A 26458-nucleotide genomic window follows, 5' to 3' on the forward strand; every position below is an offset into this window, starting at 1 on the left:
CCACTCACAGCACTGTGCAGCCAACCGGATTAATCTTTCCCAGCCCTCACCACTAGCTGGATGAGCATGAGCCCCATCTGAGACAAGGTTGAAGTAACTGGACCAAGGCTACCCAGTAAGTCAGGGACAGAGGCAGGAGATTAGCAGGTAGGACTGCCCAAGCCCCATTCACATCTGCTGGCCACGCCGCCTAGGGCATTATTTAAAAAGCTTGGCCCTTAGTTCTGTTATTAATGAAGCCTTAGAACAGCCTGGGGCCAAAGGTTTCCAATTCAGCTGGGCATTAGCTCACCAGCCAGACCATTACTGGCTGATTCGTCCAAGACTGAGATGGGCCTGTCGCACCCTACTCGTTAGCATCGCTGGTGTGGGTCTTACATTAGATCAGACTTAGCAGCTGCTTGTTTGTTTATGCTCTTGGGCCGAAAGTGTCTGACCTGCCCCCAGACAGCAATCACCCCCCCCCCCCCCCCGTAAAAAAGGGGGGCACAGCATCCATATTCCCCCAGCCCACTACGATACAGTGTCAGGACCCAGAAAGGACTTGCTCCAGGCCTGACTGTCTTATTAACTTTTACAGCGTCCCCAGGAGCAGCTGCTCTTGTGCTGCAGCAACAGGGCCCAGGCCAGGAGCAATCCCATAGGCTGTGCTGCATACAGATCTTCACACCCCAGTCTAAGCATTTCTCCATCCACACAAAACCCCGCACACAGTTCTTAAAGAGACAGAACTTATGGGACAGCCAGGGCTACTAAAACGTAACCAGAGGGGCAAAAGCAAGATGGCTAATGGCACTGAGTGTGTGGAAATGGAAATTACCACCTCCTAGATAGAAGCCAACCTCAAAGATCTTGCTTCAGTCTCGTCAGGGGGACCAGATAATCTCCATCCCAGAATACTGAAAGAACTGGCCTATGACATTGCAAGTCCAGGTGCAAGGATTGTTAATCTATCAGAGCGGGGGTGGTACCCTATGACTGGAGAATAACAGCTGCAGAACCTGTATTTAAAGAGGGGAAAAGCGATCCAGGCAACAACAGCAGCTCATTAGTGTCACTTCAGGACATGCACACTTACACACAAATTTTGAAGAAAAAGAATGAATGATGTGAACAGGCAAATACGGAAATGAGCAGATTTGCATGGCAGGTAAGGAACGGGCTAAAGGAGAGATACGGGTTGTGCTGAAAGGAGAACCTGGGGGCTGCAGGGATGTTACCAGTGGAGTTCCTCAAGGATCTGGCTTGGGACTGAACGTCATGTTTTAATTCATGACCTCGGCATGGACGCGCTGTTAGCGCATGGGAGGATCAGAGTATTGCACAGGAAGAACATGACCCTGAGGACCGGAGTAACAAATGGGATGAACTGTAACGGTACAAAGTGCAAGTCAAACATTTAAAGAGGTTATAAGAATGTCTGGCCTAAGCTGGGAGCTCAGCCTTTGGAAACAGGAGACAGAGGGGTGAATCTCTCAATTTTAGGATTACTATCGTTTGAAACACCAAGGTGCTGTGGCTGTGAAAAAGGCATCCTGGGATGCATCAGGCCAGGCATTTCCAGTAGATAGGGAAGTATTCATGTTATTAGACAGGGCCCTGAGACACCTCATCTGGGACACAGTGCAGTGCTGGTCACCTATGTTCAAGAAAGACTAATTTGAACTGGAGCAGGTGGAGAAGGGCTGCTAGGATGAGTAGGGAACAGAGCCGATCTCACAAGAGGAGAGCAAGAGCTTTGTTTACCCTGGTGCAGCTCCGGCTGCAAGGGCAGCTGATTACCCCAATGTATTTAGAGAACAAACACCAGGAGCTATTTACACTAAAGGACAGAGCTGGCACTAGAACAAATGGGGACAAGACAGCCACTAATACACTTCAGCTGGAACACAGGTTTCTAACCAACAGCAGAGCCAGGTTCTGGAACAGCCTGGCCCTAGGAGGAGTGAATGCAAACACCCGAACGCTAGGATACTCAGACAGGTTTCTGAGCCACAAAGGGCTCCTTCCTGTATCCCCTGCAGCTCTCCATAGTAGGATATTAAAACACTGGGTGATTTAATTAACGGTTCAGGATGCTTTGACTGTTATTAACCAACAGTAGCTGATCAAATAATACTCGGTCAGTCATGTTGCTGTGGGAATAATGTACATAAACTAGTTTAAATATGAATGTATAGTCCTTAGTAAATGAAACCATGAATTCGCACTCCGGTGGCTCTTTTGGGTGATGTTGATGGCTACTTTGGCTCCTGCACATCACTGCACTAACGAGTTGTAAGGTAGAGCCTGACAGATTAGATACATCAAGACAGAGTTGCCTGTGACAGCAGACTCTGGCCTGAGGCCCCAGGCGGTCAGTTCCAGTCCTGTGTTATGTTTTGCTGAGTGTCCACCACAGTAAGCTAGGAGTCAACAACATGCCCCTACCTGACACAGCCTGCCTGTTGCTGGCTAGCCCTGCAGGCTTCTCTGCAGAGCTGGTGGTACAAGCTGCAGCAATGATGGATACACTCAGAAGTCCATTTCCTGGAGAGAGCGTAACAGCCACGTCAGCTCCACAGTGCTGCCATACAAAAGGCCCTCTCCCCTCCCTGAGCGAGTGGCTGTGGCACCACCTCATTCCCGCATTTTCGTCCTCCATGCCAGCCAGCCCCTGCAGACATGCACCCTCACACAGCTGCTCATGGTCCTGGACTTTATTAGGAACTAATCTATAAGATACAAACCAATCAAAAACCATTCAAGAAAAGCTGTTTGAAAATATTATGTACAGATACATTACACAGAAGAGAGCAACAGCCATCTTCTAAAGGCCTCTCTCCAGCAAGAGCAGCACTGGCAAAGGACAGGTCAGATGGAGAATGGTGCAATGACACATGTAGCTCTGCCTGTCAGGCTCTGGTCTGGTCACAAGCATCTTCAGCTGCGGTGACCAGGGCACCAGTAACGTGACTGCCAACCACCCACCCAGAATCCTGCTCGAGGGGCCTCGCAGCTGAGAAAGATGGTGGGTGTGGGCTGTGTTTAGGGATGGAATCCAATAGCAGACTCAGATGCCCAACTTCTGGTTCTCCGCCCGGGTGCACCCCCACCGGATCCAGGCGGAACGAGCCAGTGAAAGAGACTATAGTGCTGCCCTCTTGTGAAAAGGGAAATAGACCCCCCCCACCCACACACATGAAACAGTAAAGGCCACAGAGGGCTCCCTGAGAATCCAGGGGGACTAAACAAAGCCATCAACTTCCCAGAAACTCTGCAACTGGATCCATTTTGGAACGGAACTGTGTAAGTATAAGGTGCAACAAAGTCTCCAGCAAACACCTGTGTCTACTTGTCATGATATACCCCATCTCAGCCTTGAGTGGCAGTCTCAGAGACTCTTTCTAAAGGGATTTTCAAGTCACACTTAGCACTCTGTTCCCTAGATGTGTGGTGGGCCCCCTGTAGTTGACTCTTCACCTGAGCCCACATTTATAAGGAGACACCCTTGTCATTCTCCATCCTCCCTCTCCCATCCCCTGTGGGAGACACTGCAGGAGCTATGGAGTCAAAACCAGAAGGTGGAGCAAGGTTGTCTTGTGCAGCTGTCCAGACAGAGGAGCTGTTCCCTGCTCCAGTCTTACAGGATCTCCCCAAGTTCCCCTCCTGGAGCAGATCCCAGGAAAGCAGCAGCATTTGGTATAAGTACAGCAGGAAGAGGGGTCAAGAGAAAGGGCATTCATTTTAGGTTAATACAGGAAACGGATTTCTATGGGAGTGTTTCACAGAGAAACAGCATGATCCCAGCTCCCAGACCACGCACTGGCATTACAGCCGAGTCAGTCTTAGGTTTTCTTCTTTAGCTCCTCAAATCTCCGAGAAAGATCATCAAAATCAATATCTTCAGATGCAGAGGTGTTGGCGCCAGCAGATGCCGTTGGCAGCGTATCTGGCACAGATGGTAATTCGGGCAGCACAAAGTTATCGTAGATATCTGGAGCTCCAGTTCCTGGCTTTGCAACAGCTTCTGGCTTAGGCCCAGGACCTATTTATGATGAGAAACAGAGTTACAAGTTGTGGACACACACCCCACTCCAGGGGGAAGCTAAGGCCAAGCAGAGCATGACACCTATCAGACCGGCAGCAGAACTCCTACATTTCTAAAGAGGGCATGCTTAGCTCTGAGACGCCTGGCACCAGGAAGCCACCATGGTGCAGCACCTCATCTGGTGCTCAGATGAATCATGCTCCAGGTGCATCCAGATTCCACGGCGAGCACCAGCAGGGCCAGGTGGTAACGATCCCCTAGGAGACAGCTGAAGGGAGCTGCATTCTAGGGCAGAACTCTCCTGGTCACAGGTGGGCTGAGCCCCATGGAGCCCCATGTCTGAGCCAACAGCTGACCTAACTCCCTGCTGCCAGGCGCTAGTGTGCGTAGCTCTGCTGGCCCAGCTGCCCTGAATCGTAAGGGTAAGTCCAGTGCCAGTAAGTTTCTGAATCCCAGTAGCCCTCCCTACTCCCAGCCCAAGGAGATGAACATCATTTTCCAAAGTGGGCTTCATGTCAAACCTAGTTAACTGTTTAAATGCCAAGTGAGCAGAGACGCATGAGCCCACCCCCAGTACCCTGGTGGGCCCAACCCAGACCTCCATCTTCAGCACCTTCTTCAGCACAGAGGGCCCCACCACACTGCTGGAGCTGGCAAGGGACCCATTTAATCTGGGATCCCACCTCAGCCAGCGGTCAATGCCCAGATACTACTGAGACAGAGGGTGCTTCAGAAATGCACACAGCATCTAATTGTGCATGGGTGGGGAAATTCTTTATGCCCCAGCTGATGAGCTTTTACTTTGGAGCATATGGGCAGCTCAGCAGCCTTTGGAGAACTTGGACCTGTGGTCAGCAGTAAAGCTTTATCACTGCTGCTGCTATTCTGACAGAAGTCAGTATCAGGGCTGGGGCTCACAGATATGTCCCATTCCCCCTCAGGTTTCTGTAGCAGGATGAGGTTAATTATGTTGTATACGAAGTGTTTCCTGTTATCAGTTTAAAACTGGTGCTTTTTCATTTCACTCTGTGCCCCCTTGTTCTTATGGATTCCTAGATTCCCAGGCCAGACAGGACCACTGAAACCTAATCTGACCTCCTGTATAACAGGCCAGAGACCTGCTCCACAATCACCCTCCGGCAGAGCTGTCAGAACACCACGCCACTGCAAAATAGTCAGTGATGGCAAATCCAGCAGAACCCTGGGGCAAGTGTTCCAATGGTTAATTACTCTCACCGTTAACGATGTCTGCCTTATTTCCAGGTATAGAGACGAGGCCAGAGGCACCCAGGGCCCTCCCAGTATCAGTTACTATGTTGTAGTATCTATCCGACTCCTTTCATTTTACATATTTTAAAGCTATCACCACCTTACTCTTCTCCCTTGTGAACTGAACAAGCTTGGGCGTTTGACTCCTCCCTGGGGAGCCCTGGATCCTTTTTGCCACCCCTCGGAATCATACCCATTTGTCCGTGCTTCCAGCTGGGACTCAGATCCCGCTCTTTTTCTGCGGCTGATGTTTCAAACCAGTCACTGTTCCCCCTCATGAGAGAAGCTGCCTCTTAGTGACTCCAGGAACCCAAGCCCCAGATCATCGATAGTCCCCAGTGCCTCCTTGGCATACTCACCAGTCACCTGTGCAGAAGGCACTTCCTTGTCAGTATTAAGGTCATCAACCTGAAACAGACAGATGGTCACCACACCCCAGACCTGACTCCAGGCACGCAAAGTGAAGCTTGGTGCTGTCCTCCAGGTGCTGCTCTCAGACCACAGCATCTGCACCTCAGAGAGCGGCAGCTCCCTGCTCCCCACGCAGATGAGGAGTGGTCACATGTAAGCCCCAGCATCATACATAAACATGCCCTAGACATCACTCTTCCCTTCTTGAGATGAGGGTGCCAGGTCTCATGCATGCTCTCCACCCCAGATGACAAAGCAGCTGTCCTTGGGACCATTGGAACTGGATAGTTAGGACTTATCCAAACGCAGAACTGAAATAGTCATCAGCTTCTCCTTCCCCACCTGATAAGCCCCGAACCTGTTCCTCTCCCCTCACAAGGCAGGGAGAAGCAGCTGTGCCACACACAGCAAGGAAATTCTGCAGTTCCCCATGGAGTGATGAAGTCACCCCTCTTTTGTTCCCATGCAAGATGGGGCGGGGATCCCCCAGCGTGTGCCAGAGAGTGGATTGAACCCACTCTACACAATGGGGATGGAGGTATCTATGACAGCACCATCCAACTACGCCTACAGTACCTGGGCACAAAGCTCCAAGCAAGGGGCACTGGGCTGGGATGCTCAGGGACTGAGCCACACATCCATGCTCAGTAACAGGCTGAGGGCAGAAGAAATTAGGACAGAGCCATGACTGGGCCCCAGCAGCCCCACACACCTGCATGCACAGGGAAGACAATCTGAAATCTCCCTCCCTGTCCCCTCAGCAACTCGGTTAGTGGTTAGAAGTAGGAAGTTTGTATAAATCATATCAGCTGGGTCAACCAAAATTCTCATTTCAGGTTAAAGATTAAATTAATCCAAGAGGGAGAGGTCAAATACCAAAGGTGGCTGAAGATGGAAAGATGCAGAACCATTGTAGTCTGCCTGTTAAATTCATGGCCAACTCAGGAGTTTCATTCTCACTAAGGCCATGCAGTAAAACATGCTCAGTGTTTAGAGACTGGCTCCCAGCCCCAGCCTGCGAAGAGGGGTTGAGTCGGGAACCCTCAATAGCTGCTTGCGTCACACCTAGGAGCAGTGCAAACAGCTCAGAAATGAGCAGTGTTCAGAAGGAAGAAGTGTTCAATGAACGTCTGCCCTCTTCTCAGGACTCTCACGGCTGCTTATAAAAGCAGCTCAGGCACTTACAGACTCATATGTTGGGGGAGCTGCTGGTATTGGAGGTGGATGGATGTTGGTAAAAGGCTGGTAAGTCCCCACAGGCACTCCATTGAAGTTCTCCTGTAGGAGGGGAGAAAAGTCAGCACAGCCAGGAGTGGAGCTTCCCTACACATACACCTGTAGGACAGTACAGCATCTGATGCCAGCAGCTTTGGGTTTCACTAGATCAGGGATCTGTAAGGCACCCATCACTGCAGTGTCGGGAAACACTTTGCAGTGTGTATTGGCCAAGAAAACATCCCAAATGTGGATCATATGCTGACACTGCGGTGGCAAACCGAGCCTTCATGCACCAGAAATGGTTTTACGCACCAGGAGACCAAATGCCATGGGACTCCATTTCCTACTGGTTCTAAAAACTGAATCGTACATCTTCGCAGTGAGCAGGCGAAGAGGAGAGAATGCCACATCCCAGCTCCTGGAGCGTTCCCCCAGATGTAGGTGCCGTTACACGGGGTGGGACTCTGGTAATTTGGGCAGAGCCCCTTTCAGGCTTTTTGCAGAATGGCCAGAGGGCTACTGGTGAACGACTGTCCAACTCCAGTCTTGGACACTGCATGGGTCCAGGCTCTCGAGGCAGAACGAACAGCAGCACATGGAGCATTTGCTGGGAATGGGCTCCTGCTGCGAGCAGCCGGGCCCACTCACTGCTCTCCTGCCCTGTGGAGACCCCAAGCAGGCTCTGCATTCAGAGCGCGCCTTTGCCAACTCCCATTCTTGAAACAGGGTCTTGCCACTCCTTCAGGCCTGGCAAGGGAGTTTCCCCCGAGGACCGTTGGCCCTTTCCCTTCCCCTCACAGGCTTGCAAAAAAAGGGTTCCTGCATATTCCTTCTCGTCTCTATATTCTGTAGCTATCAGAGCTGACCAAGCTCTTAGCCCCAATCCTGGCATATTACCACCTGTGGGGCTTCAAGCAGCTGCTGCCAGGGTGACAGCATGCTACAGTTCAGAAGAGGGAGAACTCTCTCTTCCCGCAGCAGACAAGACAGGACTGTCTCCTTCATTGACGACAGAAGAAGGTTGCTGAAGCATATAAGAGGGGCAGTGGGCAACTTCAGCCACACCGCCAATATCTTCAGGCTGAGGCACTGCCTCACCAGCAGACAGCCTTCAAACACACCAGCGACAGGGCTGATCGCTGGGACTCCCATTCAGAAGCACTCTTCCCTCTGTGCTGCCGGCCAAGCCGCTTTCACTTACCGGTCCCCTTGGAGGTGGGTAGGCGAAGGGTAGGTTCGGCGATGGCATGGGCATAGGCATGGGCACTATTCCATCAGGACCAACCAGTGGGGTCATGACCCCCCCACCCCCTCCTCCACGTCCGCCTTTCTTCATATCATCTATGAATCCGACATCGATCAGATCTGCCTCAACGCCAGCTGGGGCTTCGGCCTGAGGGGGAGAAAGGAGCTCATGTTGCTAACCCAGAGAGCCAATGGCTGTCAAGAAGACCTCCCACTGCAAGGGGAGGAGCTTGTGCCTGTTACAGGAGCACACGGGAAGGACGTAAAGGAGGCAGGGATCATGGCTTCTCCAGGACTCGCCAAAGGATCATATGTGGAAGGGGTAGGAGGACAGACCTCAGGGCTACTTCAATGCCCACCAGAGTGGGAGGCTACTGCAAAGCTCACGCAATGCCAGAGGAATGATGGAGATGGTTTGGCTGTCAGAGGACTGGCAGGGAAGATGTCAGCTCAAAGGTCTCCAGCTCTGCCCCACTCACCATCACCACCGAGTCAGGTTCATAAGGCACGTTGTAATTCTTCGCAATCTCAATCAGATACCTCTCCACCAGGATTTTGGGGGGAGCCTCCACGCTCAGCTTGTGCATCAGCTGGAACACAAAGCACAGTCAGCCAGCAAGGCAGAGGCCAGGAGCTAGCATCCCAAGGAGTTTTATCCTGGGCTGGACACACAGCTGTTGGATACCAAGTGCAAGGACTCCAGAGAGGCTGCTCCCTAGGACACAGCTGTTGGAAGAAGATTCTGCTCTGGTATGAAGAGGGGAAGGGCTTCAGGGGCCTTGCTCCTCTCCAGCTGCTGCCAGCTCAACAGTAAGTGCCAGCCCTGCTGCATACTTTATGCCTCTGCAAGTCTGCACCCCAGAACTGCCCCATGCAACGCCTCAGTAATGGGGGCTGCCTCCGTCGCAGCGTGGGCAATCTCAGCTCTGAGTGTTCTCCACTGTGATGTACACCAAGGGAACAATCCAGGCAATGTTACACTTGAAGCAATCAGTATGTCTGTATCTGACATGCAGGTAGCTCACACTGGGAGAGGAAGAGTCTGCCTCACCCAGTCACCTAGCCTTCCCAGCTTACCCTGTCATTGACTGTCCCGATCTGGTTTGTCCTGCATAGCTTGCCATACTCCTTGCTATATTTTGCACACAGCTGGTCAGCAACCTGCAGTGGAAAAGAAATTCTAGAGAATTAGAGCAGAACAACAGTTTTATAGTGTTTAACACCAGAAGAGACTATTAGATCATTGTCTAACTTCCTGTATGCCCCAGGTACCCCTATACTGAGCCCAGGGACTGGAGTCCTACTAATCCATTTCAATTTTCAGTAGACTAAACTCGTGTGCCACAGGAAACAGAAGAGATGGAGGTGCACTAGTGCCTGAGGCCATGCAGGGCAAAGAATGGATTAGGTGCGACACACCCCGATGAGTCTATGCAGCATGGGGATGTGGATCATCTGCTGGGAAGGAGAAAGACCCCAAAGGTCCCTGCCAATCTGACCTGGGAGAAAATTCCTTCCAGACCCCAAATGTGGCGATCAGTTGACCCTGAGCACATGAACAAGATACACCATCCAGGCATCCAAGGAAAGATGCGCTCTGCACAACCTCAGAGTACAAGACCACCTCCCAGGGTGTCTTCTCTCCAGCTGTGGCCAATCCATGATTCATCAAAAGAAGGTGAAAACACCCAGAATACACTCAAAGCTTCCTCCCAACAATTCCACACATCCACCTCACCACCCCTCCCTCCTGGCCCTTGCACTGATGCATCCCCTGGATGCCCAATCAGCTGTCCTCCTCTGACACCCAGGGTTCCTTCCTCTCCACAGGTTACACAGCAATTCACCCAGGTCTCGTCCCAGACAGTCCAGGCTGGGAACATAAGCCTCTGCCGCAATCAAACAGTACCAGGGCAACAGTCCCTAAAGCCCAGGCAGCACCGCAGAAATAGCTCTACTCACAATTTTCAGCTCAGCCACTTCAGACTGCAGCCGTGGGGCAGCCCAGATTAGTGTAGAAACAGCTTCCGCCAGGCCAGAGTCCAGATCCCTAAAGAGAACAGGTTATCTGCTTCTGCATCTCTAGAGCTGCCGGCCACCGCTATCTTCCCCAAAGGAGCCGCCAGTCTGCCTGAGTAAAGACAGACCTTGAAGGGTCTGTCTACATGGCAATTAAAAACCCACAGATGGCCTGTTCCAGCTGACTCGGGCTTGCGGGGCTGTTTAGTTGTGGTGTAGCTGTTTGGACTCGGGCTGGAGCTAAGGCTCTGGGGTCCTGCGAAGGGGGAAGGACCACAAATCCCAGCCTCCAGCCTGGGCTCCCATGTCTACACTGCAGTTAAACAGCTGCTTAGCCCGAACCAGCTGACATGGCCAGCCGCAGGGTCTAATTGCAATGCAGACATGCCCTCTGGGGACTCAGACTGTGACACACCCAGCCACCCCTCCAAGCTAGGAGAAGCCCATGACAAACTCCTGCTCTATGGACCACTCCTACCTGGGTCCCTGCAGCCCCCACTCCTTACAGATAACATTGTATTCAAGGTCTTACTTCATGGACTGAATCAAGCCGAAGCGAGCTAAGAGCAGGTCACAGTACAGCTCCAGGATCTCCATGGCCTCCACTAAGTAGTCTTCTCGGATGATGTGCTCAACACGGATCCGTGCTCGTTCATCCTTCCCTGATGCCAGGTAATCGGCAATCTCCTTCCTTGCCTTCTGGGCCAGCTCAGCTGCAGGACAAGGCACGTGCCCTGGTTACACATTGGCCAAAAGCTGCCCTGCTACCCCCCTCCCCCGCAGAGGAATTCATCTTGTTGACTTGTTCCTTACTCTCCTCAGGTGAGGATCCGCTCCCACCCTCACCCCACGCCTCCGACTGTCTCACCCTCTCCGAGGACAAGTTCACCGGAGAGGGGCCAGGGTTTCCAGGCTTTATGCGGCACTGGAATACCTTTCTGTGCTATGGTCAATACTAAAGATGGGGGTAGGGCATGCAGACATGGGGATCCCTCCGCCCGAATGCCTAGGGAGGGAGAGCATGGTCGCCCTGAGATTCCACCTCAGCACACACAGAAGTTGCCCCTACACTGCAAGCCCAAGGCTGTGGGCTAAAGGCCGGTTGTGCCGAGAGGAATGATCACTCACGCAGCCCTGGAGCTTGCATTCAAAGCCTCCGCTACACACTGACTGAAGCCACTGAAGTACCAGCACTGTGCATCTTGTCAGCTCAAGGACCCATCTTACTGGTTACATCCCGGAAAGATTCAGAGGTGAGGCCCTAGGATAATCAACGTCCCTTCTGGGGCACCCCGGGAGAGGGCAGGTGATAAGCCCTGATGCAGTTCTATTTCCAGAGAAAGCAGAGTGGCAGGGTGAGGGGACAGGCCCTGGATACAAGCTGCCGTAGAGCTATGTATCTTCTCTGCCCCGTCCTCAGCTTCTCAAGCACTGAAAGTTTTACAACAAGACGCAAACACCTACTGGGAGGGTAGGGTGGGGGCGGCACAATCAGTTGGGCCACGCTAGCAAGAGCAGTGAGTGCTGGGCAGGGCCCAAGCATAATTTTTTCGGGCCCAGTACAAACTTGTAACACGGGCCCCCTCCCACACCACAATCCCTCATCCCATACACGCAATCTCATGAGCCATGACACATTTTTTCCTCATGGTATTGGGGGTTGCAGTCTGGGCTGGGCCCTTCAGGGCCTCCAGGCCCTGGTGAAATGTACCCTCCCCCTCCCCTCCCCCCCCATGGGGGCCCTGGTGCTGGGTCTGGGCAGAGAGAACTGTGGGACTGGCCCTGCAAACTACCACCACCAAATACTCACTTTTCTTTTTCTCCAGCAGTTTGAGGCGATTGATAACCAAGCGCAGGTTGACTCGCAAACGCTCTGCCTTGAACCCAGAGCCCAGCATGATGTACAGTTCCTGCAGGGAGAAGAGAGGGTCATCACTGTGCCTCCTGCAGCCCTCAGGTGTCCCTGCCAGTATACCATCACCTCCTCTGGCTGGAGAGCTGCCCAAATACACAGGTACCAGCCACCTATTCTTAGAGGTCTGAAAGGCAAGAATGGAACAAAAGCCTCTGTCTGCTGGTTGTGTTGCTGTCCCTTGGAGCACACCAACCCTCCCTTCCTCTTCAGGCCACTCCCATGCTCAACAGCCCAAGCGAAATAATCCTGCTCTGCAGGCCTGTGAAGGAGTTTGGTGATTTAAGCCGGTCGACTCTGAACAATTTCAATCATGAGTAAGGCCCTGCTTGAACTGTGGGATGATTGTCAAATAATTGCAGCTGAGTTGCAGACAAGACATAGAAAATTGCAGAAAGGCAATAAGGGACCTTTATTAACTGGGGTAATTTGGAAGAGCCAGACTAGACCTATTTGTTTAAGAAAAAATTGCTGGAACAATATAAACACTCACATATGTTATGCCTGCTCATTTTTTTTTTTTAATAACCAGACATTTTGCTGAAACTACATTAGTCAAAAAGTGAGCAGTGCAATACAAACTTCAGAAGACAGTCTTAAGCCAAACTGCTGTAGATACCAAGTCCAGTCAATTTAGCCTTTTCCATTTTACTGGCACTGAATGCTAGCGCAGTACATCCTGCTACAGTGGTCGTCTTCATGCTATGTCTTTGTTTTGTGAAGATTTGTCTGTACCAAGATACTGCACACTTGGAATCCACAGAATTAGGCAAGAGTGGTACTGATCGCGTCACTGTCGCTGCTAACGCTGGAAAATGCTGTCGAACTGCAGGTGAATCCCAGCACTCTCCAAGATCACTTAATTCACACTCACTTGCAAAAAACATGTCTGGGGCAAGCTGTGCTTTAACTTCACAGCCAAACATGGGGACTGCCTCCAAAGGGAGCACTTGCTCCCATGACATTCGCTTGTTTCACATGAAATACCCGAACAGCTTTCATAAATGACAGTCCGGGCTGCGTGAGCCTTGGGTCTGGTCGAGCTGGTCTGGCATAACTCTCCTCAGTATTGTAGTAGTATTCCTTCAGTTTGTCTGCTGTTCTCTTGAACACTGCTTGTAAAAACCCATCTCTGTTATACAATTGACAGATAGAAACAGAACACAGCTGAAAAGATGTAATGGTTTTGCATTCTGAACATTTGCAGCCCCGGCACCAGAGGAGCTCTGTGCCCCACCCACTCCAGGTGGGATCCAGGGACCGAGCTTGGTATAGCCTAAGGAAGGGCATTACACCGAGGGTGTACTGGATTGTCTAAGCTACTATAGTCAAGGTGGAAAGTACTAATGGGAAAAAACTGTGTTGCAATACTCAAAACGCATGCAGAATTGTGGACTGTGCAAAGCAAGCTAATTAAAATCAAAATTGCCGTGGAAGTCTAATATTGTGGGATCCACAATTTCCACAACATTGCAAATGAAGTTGAATCAGTGAGCAGGAAACCAGGATTTAAATAATTAATTTTAATCTTATTTTGTATTTGTACTTGTTAATTGTTTTCCAAAGGAAAAGCTTGCTCATTGTTTGCTAGTCATGAAAACATGCGGGCTTACAACTAAATTTGATGATAATTTTTGCAATCCAGGAGGACAACAAGCTATATAATTGCTTAAAAATAAATGTGTAGCATTTATTCAGATTTGTGACTTTTACTTCATTAAAAAATGGCGAATGACGTTTTCTTATTTACTAGACTAATTCCGTCTTCACAATGTGTGTCAAGCTCCATTTGAATGGAAATCAGATTCAATCAAAATTGCAAAAAAAAAAAAATCAGCATTTTAAAATTGTGGGAGGCTTTATTAAAGTAAAACTACCTTAAACTTTCTATATACCCAGTATATTTATCAAAACATGTTTTGTATTTAAATTAAATAATGTATTAAGCAAAGGAAGTATTATCTGCAGTTAGGGAACTGAACTAATTGTTTCTGGTCGTAATGTCCTTCCAGATTTTAGCACTAGTAAATCTCATCTCTCATACTTCGTTTTTTATTCACAGATTAGAAGAGGAAAACAAGGTTTCCTGTTTTTCAACTCTCAATCTGTTTCACAATTTTCAACAAGCTAGGCATTGAACAGAAATAACTGAACTGTAATCAGAAAATCCACAACCTCCCTTGATGACCTACCCCAGTACCTATTCATCCTTAGAGTTAGAAAGTTTTCCCTAATATCTAATCTAAATCTCCTTTGCTGCAGATTAAGCCCATTGCTTCTTGTCCTTCCTCCAGTGGACATGGAGAACAACAGATCACCACCCTTATAACAGCGCTGAATGTATTTGAAGATCATCAGATCCCCCTTCAGTCTTTTTCTCTCAAGACTAAACCATGCCCAGTTTTTTTAACCTTTCCTCATAGATCAGGTTTTCTGCACTTTAATCTTTTTTGCTCTTCCTTGGACTCTCTACAATTTGTCCACATATTTCCTAAAGTGTGGTGTCCAACACTGGACACAGTACTCCAGCTGAAGCCTCACCAGGGCCAAGCAGAGCAGGACAATTATCTCCTGTGTCTTAGACATGACACCCCTGTTAATACACCCCAGAATTATAGTAGTCTTTTCACAACTGCACTACACTGCTGACCCATATTGAATTTGTTATCCACTATAACTGCCACATCCTTTTCTTCCACAATACCACCTAGCCAGTCATTCCCCATTTTGTATTTGGAGATTTTATTCTTCCTTTGCACTTGCCTTTATTTAATTTTGTCTTGTTGATTTTAGATCAATTCTCCAATTTGTGAAGGTCATTTTTAATTCTAATCCTGTCCGGCAAAGTGCTTGCAACCCCTTCCAGCTCTGTGTCATCCACACTCTCCACTCCATTTTCCAAGTCATTAATGAAAATATTGACTAGACCCAGGACTGACCCAAGGGACCCCAGCCAATATATCCTCCTAGTTTGACAGCAAACCACCAATAACTACTCGGAGTACCTTTTTTTCAACCAGTTGTGCACCTTGTTGATTTTCAGGTCATTAAAAGAGCTTTGATGGATCCATATTGGCCACTTGCTATTTTTCCTATTTCTCCTTTGCAGTGGGATAGTTTGCTGCTGTGTCTTTAATATGGTCTCCAAGAAACTGCCAGCTCTCCTGAAATCCTTTTTCCTTTAGATTTTCTTCCCAAGGGGCCTTACCAGTTCTCTGAGTTTTACAGTTTGCTTTTCTTATGTGCACAGTCCTTATTCTGCTGCTCTCACTCCTTCCTTTCCTTAGAGTTCTCCCTCAAGTTCCCTTCCATCTTCAGATTCGCAACCAATTCCCCTCTGTTAGTCAATCAAGTATAAATTGGCTGCCTCACTGGTTACTTCCTCCATCTTCTGAAAAAAAGTTATTCCAAGACCTTATTGGACATTGTGTATTTTGCTATATGACTTTTCCAATAGATGACTGGGTAGTTAAAGTCTCCCATTACTACCAGGTGTTTTGGATGAGTCATTTCTAGAACAAAAAACAAAAATATCCAATTCTTCTCCTGATTCGGTTTATAGATGATCCCTACCAGGAGATCACCACTGTTTTCCCCCCCCTTTTATCTTCATCCGGAGACTCTCACACCTCTGTCTGGACCACATAACAAATGTATATATTCTTGATGTATAATGCAATACCTCCTTTCTTTCCCTGACTGTTCTTCTTGAACAAGACCTTGTCCCTCTACACAATGTTCCAGTCCAGATTTACCCCAGTCTTTGTGTCACCAATTAAGTAAGAATTTAGCTTGTATACCAAGATTTATAGGTCTTCCTGTTTATTCCCCATACTCCTTGCATTTGTGTATACACAGGTAAAATATTAAGCAGAGTCCCTCTCTTTCCCCCTTGTTGCTTCTATGATCCTACAGTAATCCAGCCTGCCATAAAGGCATCTCCAGCGTGCCTTTAACCTGCTAAACACATTCAACAGTCATTCAGCACTTTCTCAGCCTGTTATTGAAGCGCTTCTTGCTGCTGTCCAGATTGCCTGTGTAAGGCTTCATGAGCCATGGCATCAGTGGGTAGGTTGGGTTTCCCTGGATCTCTATCGGCATCTCAACATCCCCTGGATGTTGGAATCTTTTTGTCTGGGAAAAAAAAGTCCCTGCTTGTAGCTTCCAGTACAGGCCAGCATTCCTGAAGATACGAGCATCATGCACCTTTCCTGACCAACCTGCGTTGATATCAGTGAAACGCCCATGGTGATCCAAACATCGGGAGAAGTACCCCTTCCTATTGATGTACTCTGTAGCAAGATGGTCCGGTGCCAAAATTGGGATGTGCGCCATCTATTGCCCTGCCACCATTAGGGAATCCCATCGCCGTGAAGCCATCCACTATTTCATGCTCCATTGCCCAGAGTCAGTCCTTTGCAGCAGAATGCCATTAATGGTCCTGCACACTTACGATAACACAGCTCCAATGGTGGACTTACCAACTCCAATCTGACTAGCGACTGACCGGTAACAGTCTGGAGTTGCCAGCTTCCACACAGCAATTGCCACGCACTTTTCTACTGAGAAGGGCAGCTCTCATTCTAGGGTCCTTGTGCCACATGGCAGGTGCCAGCTCCACCCAGAGTTCCAGGAAGGTGGCTTTGCGCATTCAAAAGTTCTCTAGCCACTGCTCATCATCCCAGACCTGCAGAACGGTGCAATCCCACCACTCGGTGCTTGTCTCACACGAACAGAAGCAGCGGTTCACCATGTGCAGATGCTCCATGAATGACAACAGTAATGAGGTGCTGTTTGTCTCCATGTCATTCAGCAGGTCAGGTTCTTCAGATTCCTGTTCCAATTCGGAGCTCATGATGTACTGCGCAACCAACTGCAATGTGTTCAGAATGCTGAAATCAACAGTAGAGAGTAGCGAAGGATCCATCTTTTCAGACCGAGATGGTGGGCGTGTAGTAAACGGTGGGGAGCAGTTGGGAGGAGATTGGGGGGGAAAATCGCATGAGTCGCTGCCAGCAACGCAATGAACCATGGGACATTGAGCCAGTACCCATGCTGCTCCACACTCCTCTCCACCATCCCAGAATTATTAGTGGCAGAAGCTGCCAACTTGTACGGTGGGACAGCTGCCCATGATGCACTACTTTCACTGTTGCTATTACAGCACCAAGTGTGGACGCGTTTTTGTGACAAAGTGAGTGCTGTGTGGACGGGCACAAGCACTGTAATTATAGCACTTTATCACCGAAAAAACTACCGTCGACAAAACTTTCTAGTGTAGACAAGGCCTAATGCCTTCATTTCCAGCTGCTTCTACTGATGGTCAGATACCTCAGTGGAAGAGAATGAGCATATATAGAAGCAACTATAAGCAAGGAAAATCAGCATGGCTGCCCCCAAGAGGGGTCACAGCTACAGAAGAGGATGAGAAAAAGGAATAGGAACCATGCACAGAAATATGAGCTGTCAGCCAAAAGTGGTAGAGGAATGCCCAGGGAACGACAGCACCAGGTAACTAAACAGGAGGATGGGAGGGGAGGCCTGGGGCAGGCACAGAGAAAAATGTGTAGAAGGGCCTACAAGCACACGGCCTAAAAGCATGTGTAGAGGACTGGAAGAGAATGTGGAGGAAGCTCAGCTTTAATGAAGACCAACAGGAGATACTGCATTGTTTTCATTAGACATTTACAAATAAATACTTTTTAAATATCACTTGTCCCTGTAAAAAGCTGCTATAGCCACAGGATGTTGTGTGATCAAAAATGATACCATTCAACAAAGATGTCTACAATAATCGTATCAAGTGTGGTCCATGAAAAATATTTGAGAATCCCAGGGTTGCTAAAAGCTATGTTCATTCAAAGTTAAGAAACCTGCTAGGAGTTGATAAAGTAGGAAAGCTTCTTTTCCTCTTCCAATAGATGTGAGAGGAGTAGATCTGTTTGTTTTAAAATCTCAATGGATGTGATCAGAAACAATCACTTCAATTCACTAACTAGAGATAACTACTCCTGTGTTTAAGAACTCAATTTTAAATGCAAAATGCATTTTGACAAACATTTTTTCTTATGTATCAAGTCCATTTAAGGTAGTTTTATTTACCTAATAAGACATTAAAATGCTATTTTCACACATTTTTGATTGAATTCCAATTTCCATACAAATGGTACTGACACAAATGTAGTAAATAAGAAATGCATCATTCACCATTTTCCAACATAAAAATGTAAACATTAAGAACCTGGATAAATGTATATTAAGGTATATAATTGCTTAAATAACTAGACATAGCTTTTGTGGTTTTGTGAACAGGCTGTATGTAGTTAAAACATGTTGGCTGGGAGTGGTCACCAACCAATGAAAAAAATCAACTTGGCATTTGTACTTATTTCCTAAAGAAAAGTAAAGCGCATTGGAAAATATAATCCCAACTACATACCATATAAAACGATAGGATCAAAATTAGCTGCTAGCACTCAAGAAAGAGATTTTGGAGTCATTGTAGATAGTTCTCAGAAACATCCACTAACTGTGCAGCAGGAGTCAAAGCTAACAGAACGTTGGGAATCATTAGGAAAAGGGGAGATAAGACGACAGAAAATATCCTATTGCCTCCTTATAAATCCATAGAATGCCCACATCTTGAATACTGCATGCAGATCTAGTCGCCTCATCTCAAAAAAAGATATAATGGAACTGGAAAAGGTACAGAAAAGGGCAATTAAAATTATTAGGAATAAGGAACAGCTTCCCTCTGAAGAGAGATGGGACTTTTCAGCTTGGAAAAGAGATGTCTAAGGGGGAATGTGATAGAGGTCTATAAAATTATGACTGATATGGAGAAAGTAAATAAGGAAGTATTATTTACTCTCTCATAACATAAGAACTAGTGAGTCACCCACTGAAATTAACAGGCATCAGGTTTAAAATGAACAAAAGGAAGTATTTCTTCACACAACACACAGTCAACCTGTGGAACTCTTGACCTTCACAATATCCTCTGGCAAAGACTAACAGAATTCAAAAAAAGAACTAGATAAGTTCATGGAGGATAGGTCCATCAATGGCTATTTCCCAGGATAAGCAGGAACGCAAACCCTTGCTCTAAAGCGTTCCTAGCCTCTGTTTGCCAGAGGCTGGGAATGGTCGCTGAGATGAATCACTTGATTATTTGTTCTGTTCATTCCCTCTGAAGCACCTCGCATTGGTCACTGTCAGAAGACAGGATACTGAGCTAGATGGACCACTGGTCTGACCCAATATAGCTATTCTTATGTACAAATACAAAACACACAGGTTTAAAAATCAATCCACCTCCATATAACATAACAAAATGTGGTTATATAGCTATAGTAATTGCAGATATTAACAATGTATACATATTTCAACTAAAGTACAGAGAGATCTGTACAAAAAACCATTTTTGTAGGCAACTCTAATCCTAACCACACCAAAGTATCCCTGAAGCATAAGGAGTGCAGTTTTGTTCCACCTTTGTCAGAAGACCACCTCTGCTACCAATCTACTTTGCTCTTTCTTTGAATAATTGTTTGAGTTTCACTTTTTTTTTTCTTTTTTTCTTTTTAAATTAAGGCACTCTAACTGTGGTGATGAGTGGGGTATAGATTACAAATGTAAGTAACTTGAAAACTAAGGATGATGTTTGTACTTATTGTTACATAGCCCTAACTGTCAGGTGATGTAGTTTTGGACTGTAGTAGTTTGGTGATGTAGTTTTGAACTGTACTGTGGGTGTGATGAATTAAACATCAGGAGGAATTAAACATCAGGAGGAATTTTAAAAGGGGTATAGATTACATATGTAAGTAACTTGAAAACTAAGGATGATGTTTGTACTTATTGTTACATAGCCCTAACTGTCAGGTGATGTAGTTTTGGACTGTAGTAGTTTGGTGATGTAGTTTTGAACTGTACTGTGGGTGTGATGAATTAAACATCAGGAGGAATTTTAAAAGTCTAAGCCCCTATTTTCAGGCAAACAACTTGCCAGAAAATCTGGATTTGGAACAGAGATTCTTATGCTTTGTCTCAGGGCAGAAGGGAATTTGTTCAAAAAAGGTGACACAGCTCCTTTTTGCTCTTATTTAGGTGGTCTGGTTGAGAATCAGTTTTCACACAAAACATATCCAAGTGCAAAAAAAAGCTGACAACTCAAGTTATTTTTAGGAGGTTCAAAGTTTGACTGCCCCTCCCTGTCACACAGAATGTGTCTTTGGTTGTGAATGAATTTACTGACAAGCAAAAACAGTATCCATCACAAAATGAAGACTATCAATTTTCCTGATTTAAGCACCACATTGGGTGCAGCTATCCATGATCAGGTTTGGTTCCTCACCCTGCTTTCTTCAAACCTAAAAAATTAAATTAAAACAGTACCGCAACATTATGGGTGAGATTTTTCCAAGCACAGATGTCAGAATTTTTGAAGTTATTGTTCACAAAGCTATCGTGACTTAGCCACCTTGCCCATTCTCAGGGCTTGAAAACTCTTGATAGGCAGGTGGATCTGCTTGGTTTTATACATACTACACACCCCAACCCTGATGATCCTAACCCATGAGGGAGAAGTACAGCAACAGTAGGGGCTTCTGCTCCTTTCCCAAAAGGGAAGGGAGGAGCTTGTACTCTTTCCACTGGAAAAAGCGCAGGAGGAGAAGAAAGAGGCGGCCATGTTTTATTAACACAGGGTTTTGCATTGTGACAGGGAGCCCGGCCACCCCGTCACAATGGCATCTCTGTATACTCTCCAACTTGCCGTATTATAAAGCAGTGACAGAGACTAAGGCACTATAGACCAGACCGCATGCAAGCCTTGTACTCCTATCCCCACTCTTCAACACCTGGGTAACACAACCCCTTGCTATGTTACAGCTAATTTAGAGTGTAAACTCCCCAGGGACTTGCCTTTCTTGTTGCCTGTAAAATGTTGCACACACCTAGGACGCTAAATAATTAAAAAAATAAGGAAGAGTCTTAAGAACAAAGCTATCGTCCAATAATTTCTCTACCATCTTTTATCTGGTCTATGTAGACTAAGGGTTTCTGACAAGGTCCTCCCTTACTCCCTGTTTATTATACAGTCTCTAGTACAAGGGGGCCCCATCCCAGCTGGGCCTATAAGCACAGCTGTCATACAAAGACTAGATTTCTTATTCACAGCCCTGGCACACTCAAACAGATATTCCTTTCTGTAAGGAAAGTCTTCCATTATGGTGCAGATGTTCACAACAATCTGGATCTGAGGTATTTATATGGCCCCTCATCACTGCAGTAGGTGAGATAATCTGAATACATTTATCTTCACAGCACCCTTGTGAGGAAGGGAACACGTCCCAGAATCAGCAATGCAGGGCTGGAAACCCCCTGTGTTGAGGCAGGACCAAGTAACCTAGGCCATTCCTGACGGGTGTTCATCCAACCTGTTCTTAAAAACCTCCCATGATGGAGATTCTGCAAGCTCCCTTGGAAGCCCATTCTACAACTTAATTACCCCGATTGTTAGAAAAAATTTTATAACCTATTTCTCTTGCTGCAAATTAAGCCAATGACTCCTTGTCCTGCCTTCCATTGACATGGAGAACAACTGATCACTGGTCCACATTTCCACTTTTTCTAGGATTCCTTTTTGATTTTCAGGTCATTAAGGAGCTCCTGATGCAGCAATATTGCCCTCTTACAATCTTCCTCTCTTCCCTTTGCATCAGGATAATTTGCAGTTGTGCCTTTAAACTGCCAGCTCTCTTGAACTCCTTGGATTTTCTTCCCACGCGATCTTTTCTACCAGATCTCGGAGTTTGATAAACTCTGTTTTTCCAAGTCCATTATCCTTATTTTGTTGCTCTTACTCCTTCTGTTCTGTCACAGGACCAAGCTTAAAGGCCTGTATTATTTATAATGCAGTAAAGAGGGATCCATGGATTTTACTGCTCTTTCCCATAAGTATGTGGAGGGATTTACAGATTTTCTAGTTTCTCACACACTGATTATTCCATTAAGACCTGAACTCAAGCTTCTGACATTTTAACAGAACCCAAGCCTTCCTAGGCACTCTAATCCAATAGTGATAAGCATGGTATATACATACTTAGAAGATTTGCACAGATACTCAAGTGTCAAAGTTCAAAAGCTGAATTTTTTTAAAAAGCATGTCATGGATCAGATTTCAATGAACAGTGCAATAAACTGTCTCTGCTGCTCAAAAGGTAATTAGCACCTGCCTATTCTCCCATAACAGATACAAATCAACATTTTAAAATAAAGTTTACATGTGATATCTTTAATTTAAGTTTACACTGGTTTTAAAACTTCCTGTTGAATGTACAGCCATCTGCTTTAAGGACAAAGTGCATAAACCGTTTCATTATTTAAATGAACTAGCAATCCAGACTGACCAGCTTTAGAAAATTCTGCAAATTCTTCCTCTTTGGAAAAAAAAAACCTTTACACGATAGCAAGAATGACCCTTAATATGGATACTCCATCTAATCAAAATCACCCCCATCACCCAAAAACCTTTAACAGACAATGAAAACAAAAGTACTCCAAGCAGGCTTTACCTCAAAAAGGGAGGAGGAACCATGCCCTAGGGACTGTGTTACTGATTTATGTGGAAGCTGCTCAGTTATTATGGTAACTGGCTATACTATAAAACCTTAAGATCAGTCTGAGAAAATTTTTCAAAACATAACTAAGATTTAAGAGCTTAAGTCCCATTGACTTGGCTCCTCAGTCTTAGGCCCTTTGCAAACTTTTGCTCATGGATCCTTTTCAGGGTAATATGTTAAATCAGTTTCTTTCATTGCCATCACTGTATATATGTATGTAAGACACACCACACTGTGTAAGCAGCACTGGTTTACTACAGGGACAATGTCAAATTGAAATCTAGCCAATTAATAAAATAGTTAAAAGCAGGCTCAAGTTGTAGGCATGTCTGAGCCACCTGCCAAATTTTGTCATTTTGCAGACATATTTTCCTGCCCTTAAAGATATTTCTCTCTTCGCTGATGCTGTGCGATAAGTCCACAAAAAAAAGGGAAATAATGAAAGTGACTATACTGAAAGTGCTATCAAACACACAAAGTAACATTAATTTTTTCATCTAATCTTTTTCAGTTATAGCAGAGGCTGCTGATGGCTGATAGTGCTGGTTGGTCACATAGTGCTAGCTACTTATTTCCAGTGGCTACACTGCATTAGAGGATGGCTAGACTACAATACCTTCCTAATGTTACTTTTACATGTGAACAATTTTACAGGATTGCAAGTGAGAGTAGGTGGTTCCTGCTATTAAAGTTTGGGAATCCTTGAGTTGTATTATTTTCAATGTTACTTACAAGAGGAGTAGCAGAAGTGTTCAGACACATGCAATGTTTAAACTGATAGGGATTCTAAATACTGAATTCCCTAGGAATAAGTGATGATTAATTACTGTAAATCATCTTGTCCATCCCTCAATTAGTACAAGATAGGTCCCTATATTTATGAAGTCAGGATTAATAGTCCATTTCAGATGAAAATATGGGAAGTGATTAGGCTTCTACCATTCCCCTTGGTAGACTATTCCACAAGCTAACAAACCCTAATGTTACCGTCCACAATACAACATGCAGTCAACAATTTTTCTCTCAGTTTCATTACATCACTCACTAATCCCTTCTCAACCCTTTAAAATATTTCATTTCCTCCTTGATGTTTACACTCATCACATATTGGTAGACTTAGGTTTCCTCCCATCACATACTGAGCAATTAGCCAAGATATGGAATGAGCTACATGTGTGTATTTCCTCAAATCACTTCATCTCCCTTATTTTGAGGCTTTTCTCTACATGCTTTCAAATGTCAATATCTTTTGGTAATGAAGTGTCCAATAATTAATCACCTTTTAAAAACTCTTGTGTAAGTGATGCAAAATTGCTGACACGTTCCATCCCAGATGCATTCAGTGGAAGGTTGATGTATGTAAAGGGTTTGAGACTTTCTACTTTCAGAAATAGTATGCATGCACTTTACAGACAAATGAAGATGAGACCCTATATCTTAAAGTCTAAATTAAGACAAAAATTATAAGTGATAAACAATAAGTAGAGCAGAAAAAAGTGTAAAGTCATCTGTTTAACCAACCTTGAGGTGAGGTACCAAGAAATTTGAAATACTAGTCTCAGCCAATAAAGGATAGTCTAACATTCTGGCGTTACTAGTTTAGTTTAACATTATGCAACTACACCATCTTCATCTGAGGCATGAACCAGTACCTACTAACTCAGAAACAACATTCACTATGTTTATAAGAATGTGAGAGGGAAAGTCTGAACATGTAATTTACTGATTAAAGCCATCTCACCAGCTGAGCCAAATACAGCTTTGACTTTCACATCAGCCAATGAGAAATAAGGTCTTTCGGAAGAGGAGGAATGCTGGCATTTTAAACACTGGCAATGCTCACTGCTAGTCTCTGCTGAGCAGCTTGGTCTCCCAAGTGCAAGTGCACTGTAAGGAAGAGCTGGAAAACAGGCGAGAGCAGGGAAAGACCGACAGGAGAGAGCAGTGGAGCTGCTGGTGAAGGGAACAATGGGAGGAACAACAATGGGAGGAACAACAATTGCTCGGAGTAACAGAGCAGGACCCTGTCCGCCGAGGTTGGTACAGAAGCTACCTTGCCAGGGAAGGCTCGTCTACCTGCAGGACCTGCACACACACCTTGAGCCCTCAGTAAAAGCCTGTCTCTGCAGCTGCTCTTTTCTTCCTAGCGCAGCCCTCTGCAAGGACCCCCAGCCGGGCCCAGGGTGCTCGGCGCTGTACAAACACAGCTCCCACTCCAGGATTAGAGGAGCGGTTCTCAACCTCTTCTCAGCTGCAGCCCCTGAGAAGCCCCCATGGCAGCGCAGACCCTGGGAGCGAGTCTCTCGGCCAGCCTGCAGCAGGGAGCAGCCAGCGCCCACCGCAGCCCAGGGCCGGGCCGGGCCGGGCCAGACCGCGGGGCGGGGCAGGCAGGTCCTGGCCCTGGGGCTGAGCCGCCGAGGGGCGGGCGGGCGGCCACGCCGGGGTCCCGGAAGGGGAAGGGGAGGCCGGGCCGAGCAGCGACTCGCGCCCGGGGACCAGCCGCTGCCCCACTCACCGGGCCGGGCCCTACAGCGGGGCGGGAAGCGGCGGCGGCAGCAGCAGCAGGAACCAGGCGTCCAAAATGGCGGCTCCGTCCTCAGCCTCTCAGCACCGACCGACACCGCGGCGGAGCGATCCGCAGGAGCGGCGGCGGGACTCGCTGCCCAAGGCTGCCCCCGGCGGAAGGACACAGCGGCCGCCGCGCACTCGGCTGCAGAACGCCGCGGCCGGGCCCGTGGGAGCGGAATCAGGCACTACTTTACCTGGCGGAGGGATCCCGACTCGCGTCACTCTGTCGTCACCCATCACAGGTCGAGTCACGCCGCTGTGAGTCACTCAGGGCGGCCCCGCCCCCGGTTCCGCCTCGGCGGCGCCTGCTGCGCATGGGCTGAGGGCTGGCGGGGAGCTCGGCAGCCGGACCGGACCGAACCGGACCGGACCGGACCGGACCGCGCGGACTGCAACCCCTGACTCCGCCCACACCTCGCCTGGGCAGGCCTGCTAGCGCTCCGGGCCCCGCCCCCTCCAGTACAGCACGCAGACACGCGCACACACCCCCCCCTCCCCCCACCACACACACACACACACACACACACACCCCCCCCCCCGCGTTCGGCGAGAGGGTCCCTGCAAGCTGGGCAGTGGTAGATACCCTGCAAGGTAGAGACAGGATACAGAGTGACCCAGACACACTGGAGAATGGGGCCACAAGAAATCGGATGCGGTTCAACAAGGACAAGTGCAGAGTCCTGCACCTAGGATGGAAAATTTCCATGCACAGCTACAGGCTGGGAACCAACGAGCTAGGCAGCAGCTCTGCAGAAAAGGACCTGGGGGTTAGAGTGGACAAGAAGCTGGATATGAGTCAGCAGTGTGCCCTGGTTGCCAAGAAGGCTAATGGCATATTGGGCTGCATTAGTAGCAGCATTGCCAGCAGGTCACGGGAAGTGATTGTTCCCCTCTATTCGGCATTGGTGAGGCTGCATTTGGAGTATTGTGTCCAGTTTTGGGCCCCCCACTACAGGAAGGATGTGGACAAATTGAAGAGTCCAGAGGAGGGCAACAAAAATGATTAGGGGGCTGGGGCACAAGACTTATGAAGAGAGGCTGAGAGAACTGGGCTTGTTTAGTCTGAGGGGGGATTTGATAGCAGCCTTTAACTACCTGAAAGGGGGTTCCAGGGAGGATGGAGCTAGGCTGTTCTCAGTGGTGGCAGATGACAGAACAAGG

At 47.4% G+C, this 26458-nt stretch overlaps 2 protein-coding genes across 4 annotated transcripts in view; one reads left to right on the forward strand and one right to left on the reverse strand.

Annotated features, from left to right (window-relative positions):
* Positions 1-1825: 1825 nt before the first annotated feature.
* IST1 (IST1 factor associated with ESCRT-III) lies at positions 1826-25533 on the reverse strand. Of its 3 annotated transcripts, none has more exons than XM_067543405.1 (10): positions 25492-25533; positions 12003-12102; positions 10725-10905; positions 10136-10223; positions 9251-9334; positions 8653-8763; positions 8130-8321; positions 6896-6988; positions 5659-5707; positions 1826-4027 (listed from the first exon to the last, which is right to left on the reverse strand). In XM_067543405.1, exons 2-10 carry the CDS (start codon positions 12088-12090, stop codon positions 3828-3830), a joined length of 1086 nt encoding a protein of 361 aa, XP_067399506.1. In that variant the 5' UTR covers positions 12091-12102; positions 25492-25533; the 3' UTR covers positions 1826-3827. The 3 variants fall into 3 exon arrangements, with proteins under 3 accessions (XP_067399506.1, XP_067399503.1, XP_067399507.1); XM_067543402.1 differs by lacking the exon at positions 25492-25533 and adding an exon at positions 25245-25483; XM_067543406.1 differs by lacking the exon at positions 25492-25533 and adding an exon at positions 24827-25126.
* ZNF821 (zinc finger protein 821) overlaps positions 25513-26458 on the forward strand; it is a 28561-nt gene continuing 27615 nt past the window's right edge. Inside the window, exon 1 of the mRNA XM_067543401.1 lies at positions 25513-25555. The gene's annotated coding sequence lies outside the window, so the exon portion shown is untranslated. The remainder of the gene's footprint in view (positions 25556-26458) is intronic.

The sequence above is a fragment of the Emydura macquarii genome, unplaced genomic scaffold, assembly GCF_026122565.2.
Source record: "Emydura macquarii macquarii isolate MOO-44397 ecotype Brisbane River unplaced genomic scaffold, CSIRO-AGI_Emac_v2 contig_839, whole genome shotgun sequence".
NCBI lineage: Eukaryota > Metazoa > Chordata > Testudines > Chelidae > Emydura > Emydura macquarii.

Bases quoted from the DNA above. Each gene is read 5' to 3' on its own strand.
- IST1 (XM_067543405.1), bottom strand. From the start codon at position 12,090: ATGCTGGGCTCTGGGTTCAAGGCAGAGCGTTTGCGAGTCAACCTGCGC. The intron at 10,906-12,002 runs GTGAGTATTTGG...CTTGTCCTGCAG, and splicing joins ACTGCTGGAGAAAAAGAAAA to CTGAGCTGGCCCAGAAGGCA. The intron at 8,322-8,652 runs GTGAGTGGGGCA...TCTCCCCCTCAG, and splicing joins AACCTGACTCGGTGGTGATG to GCCGAAGCCCCAGCTGGCGT.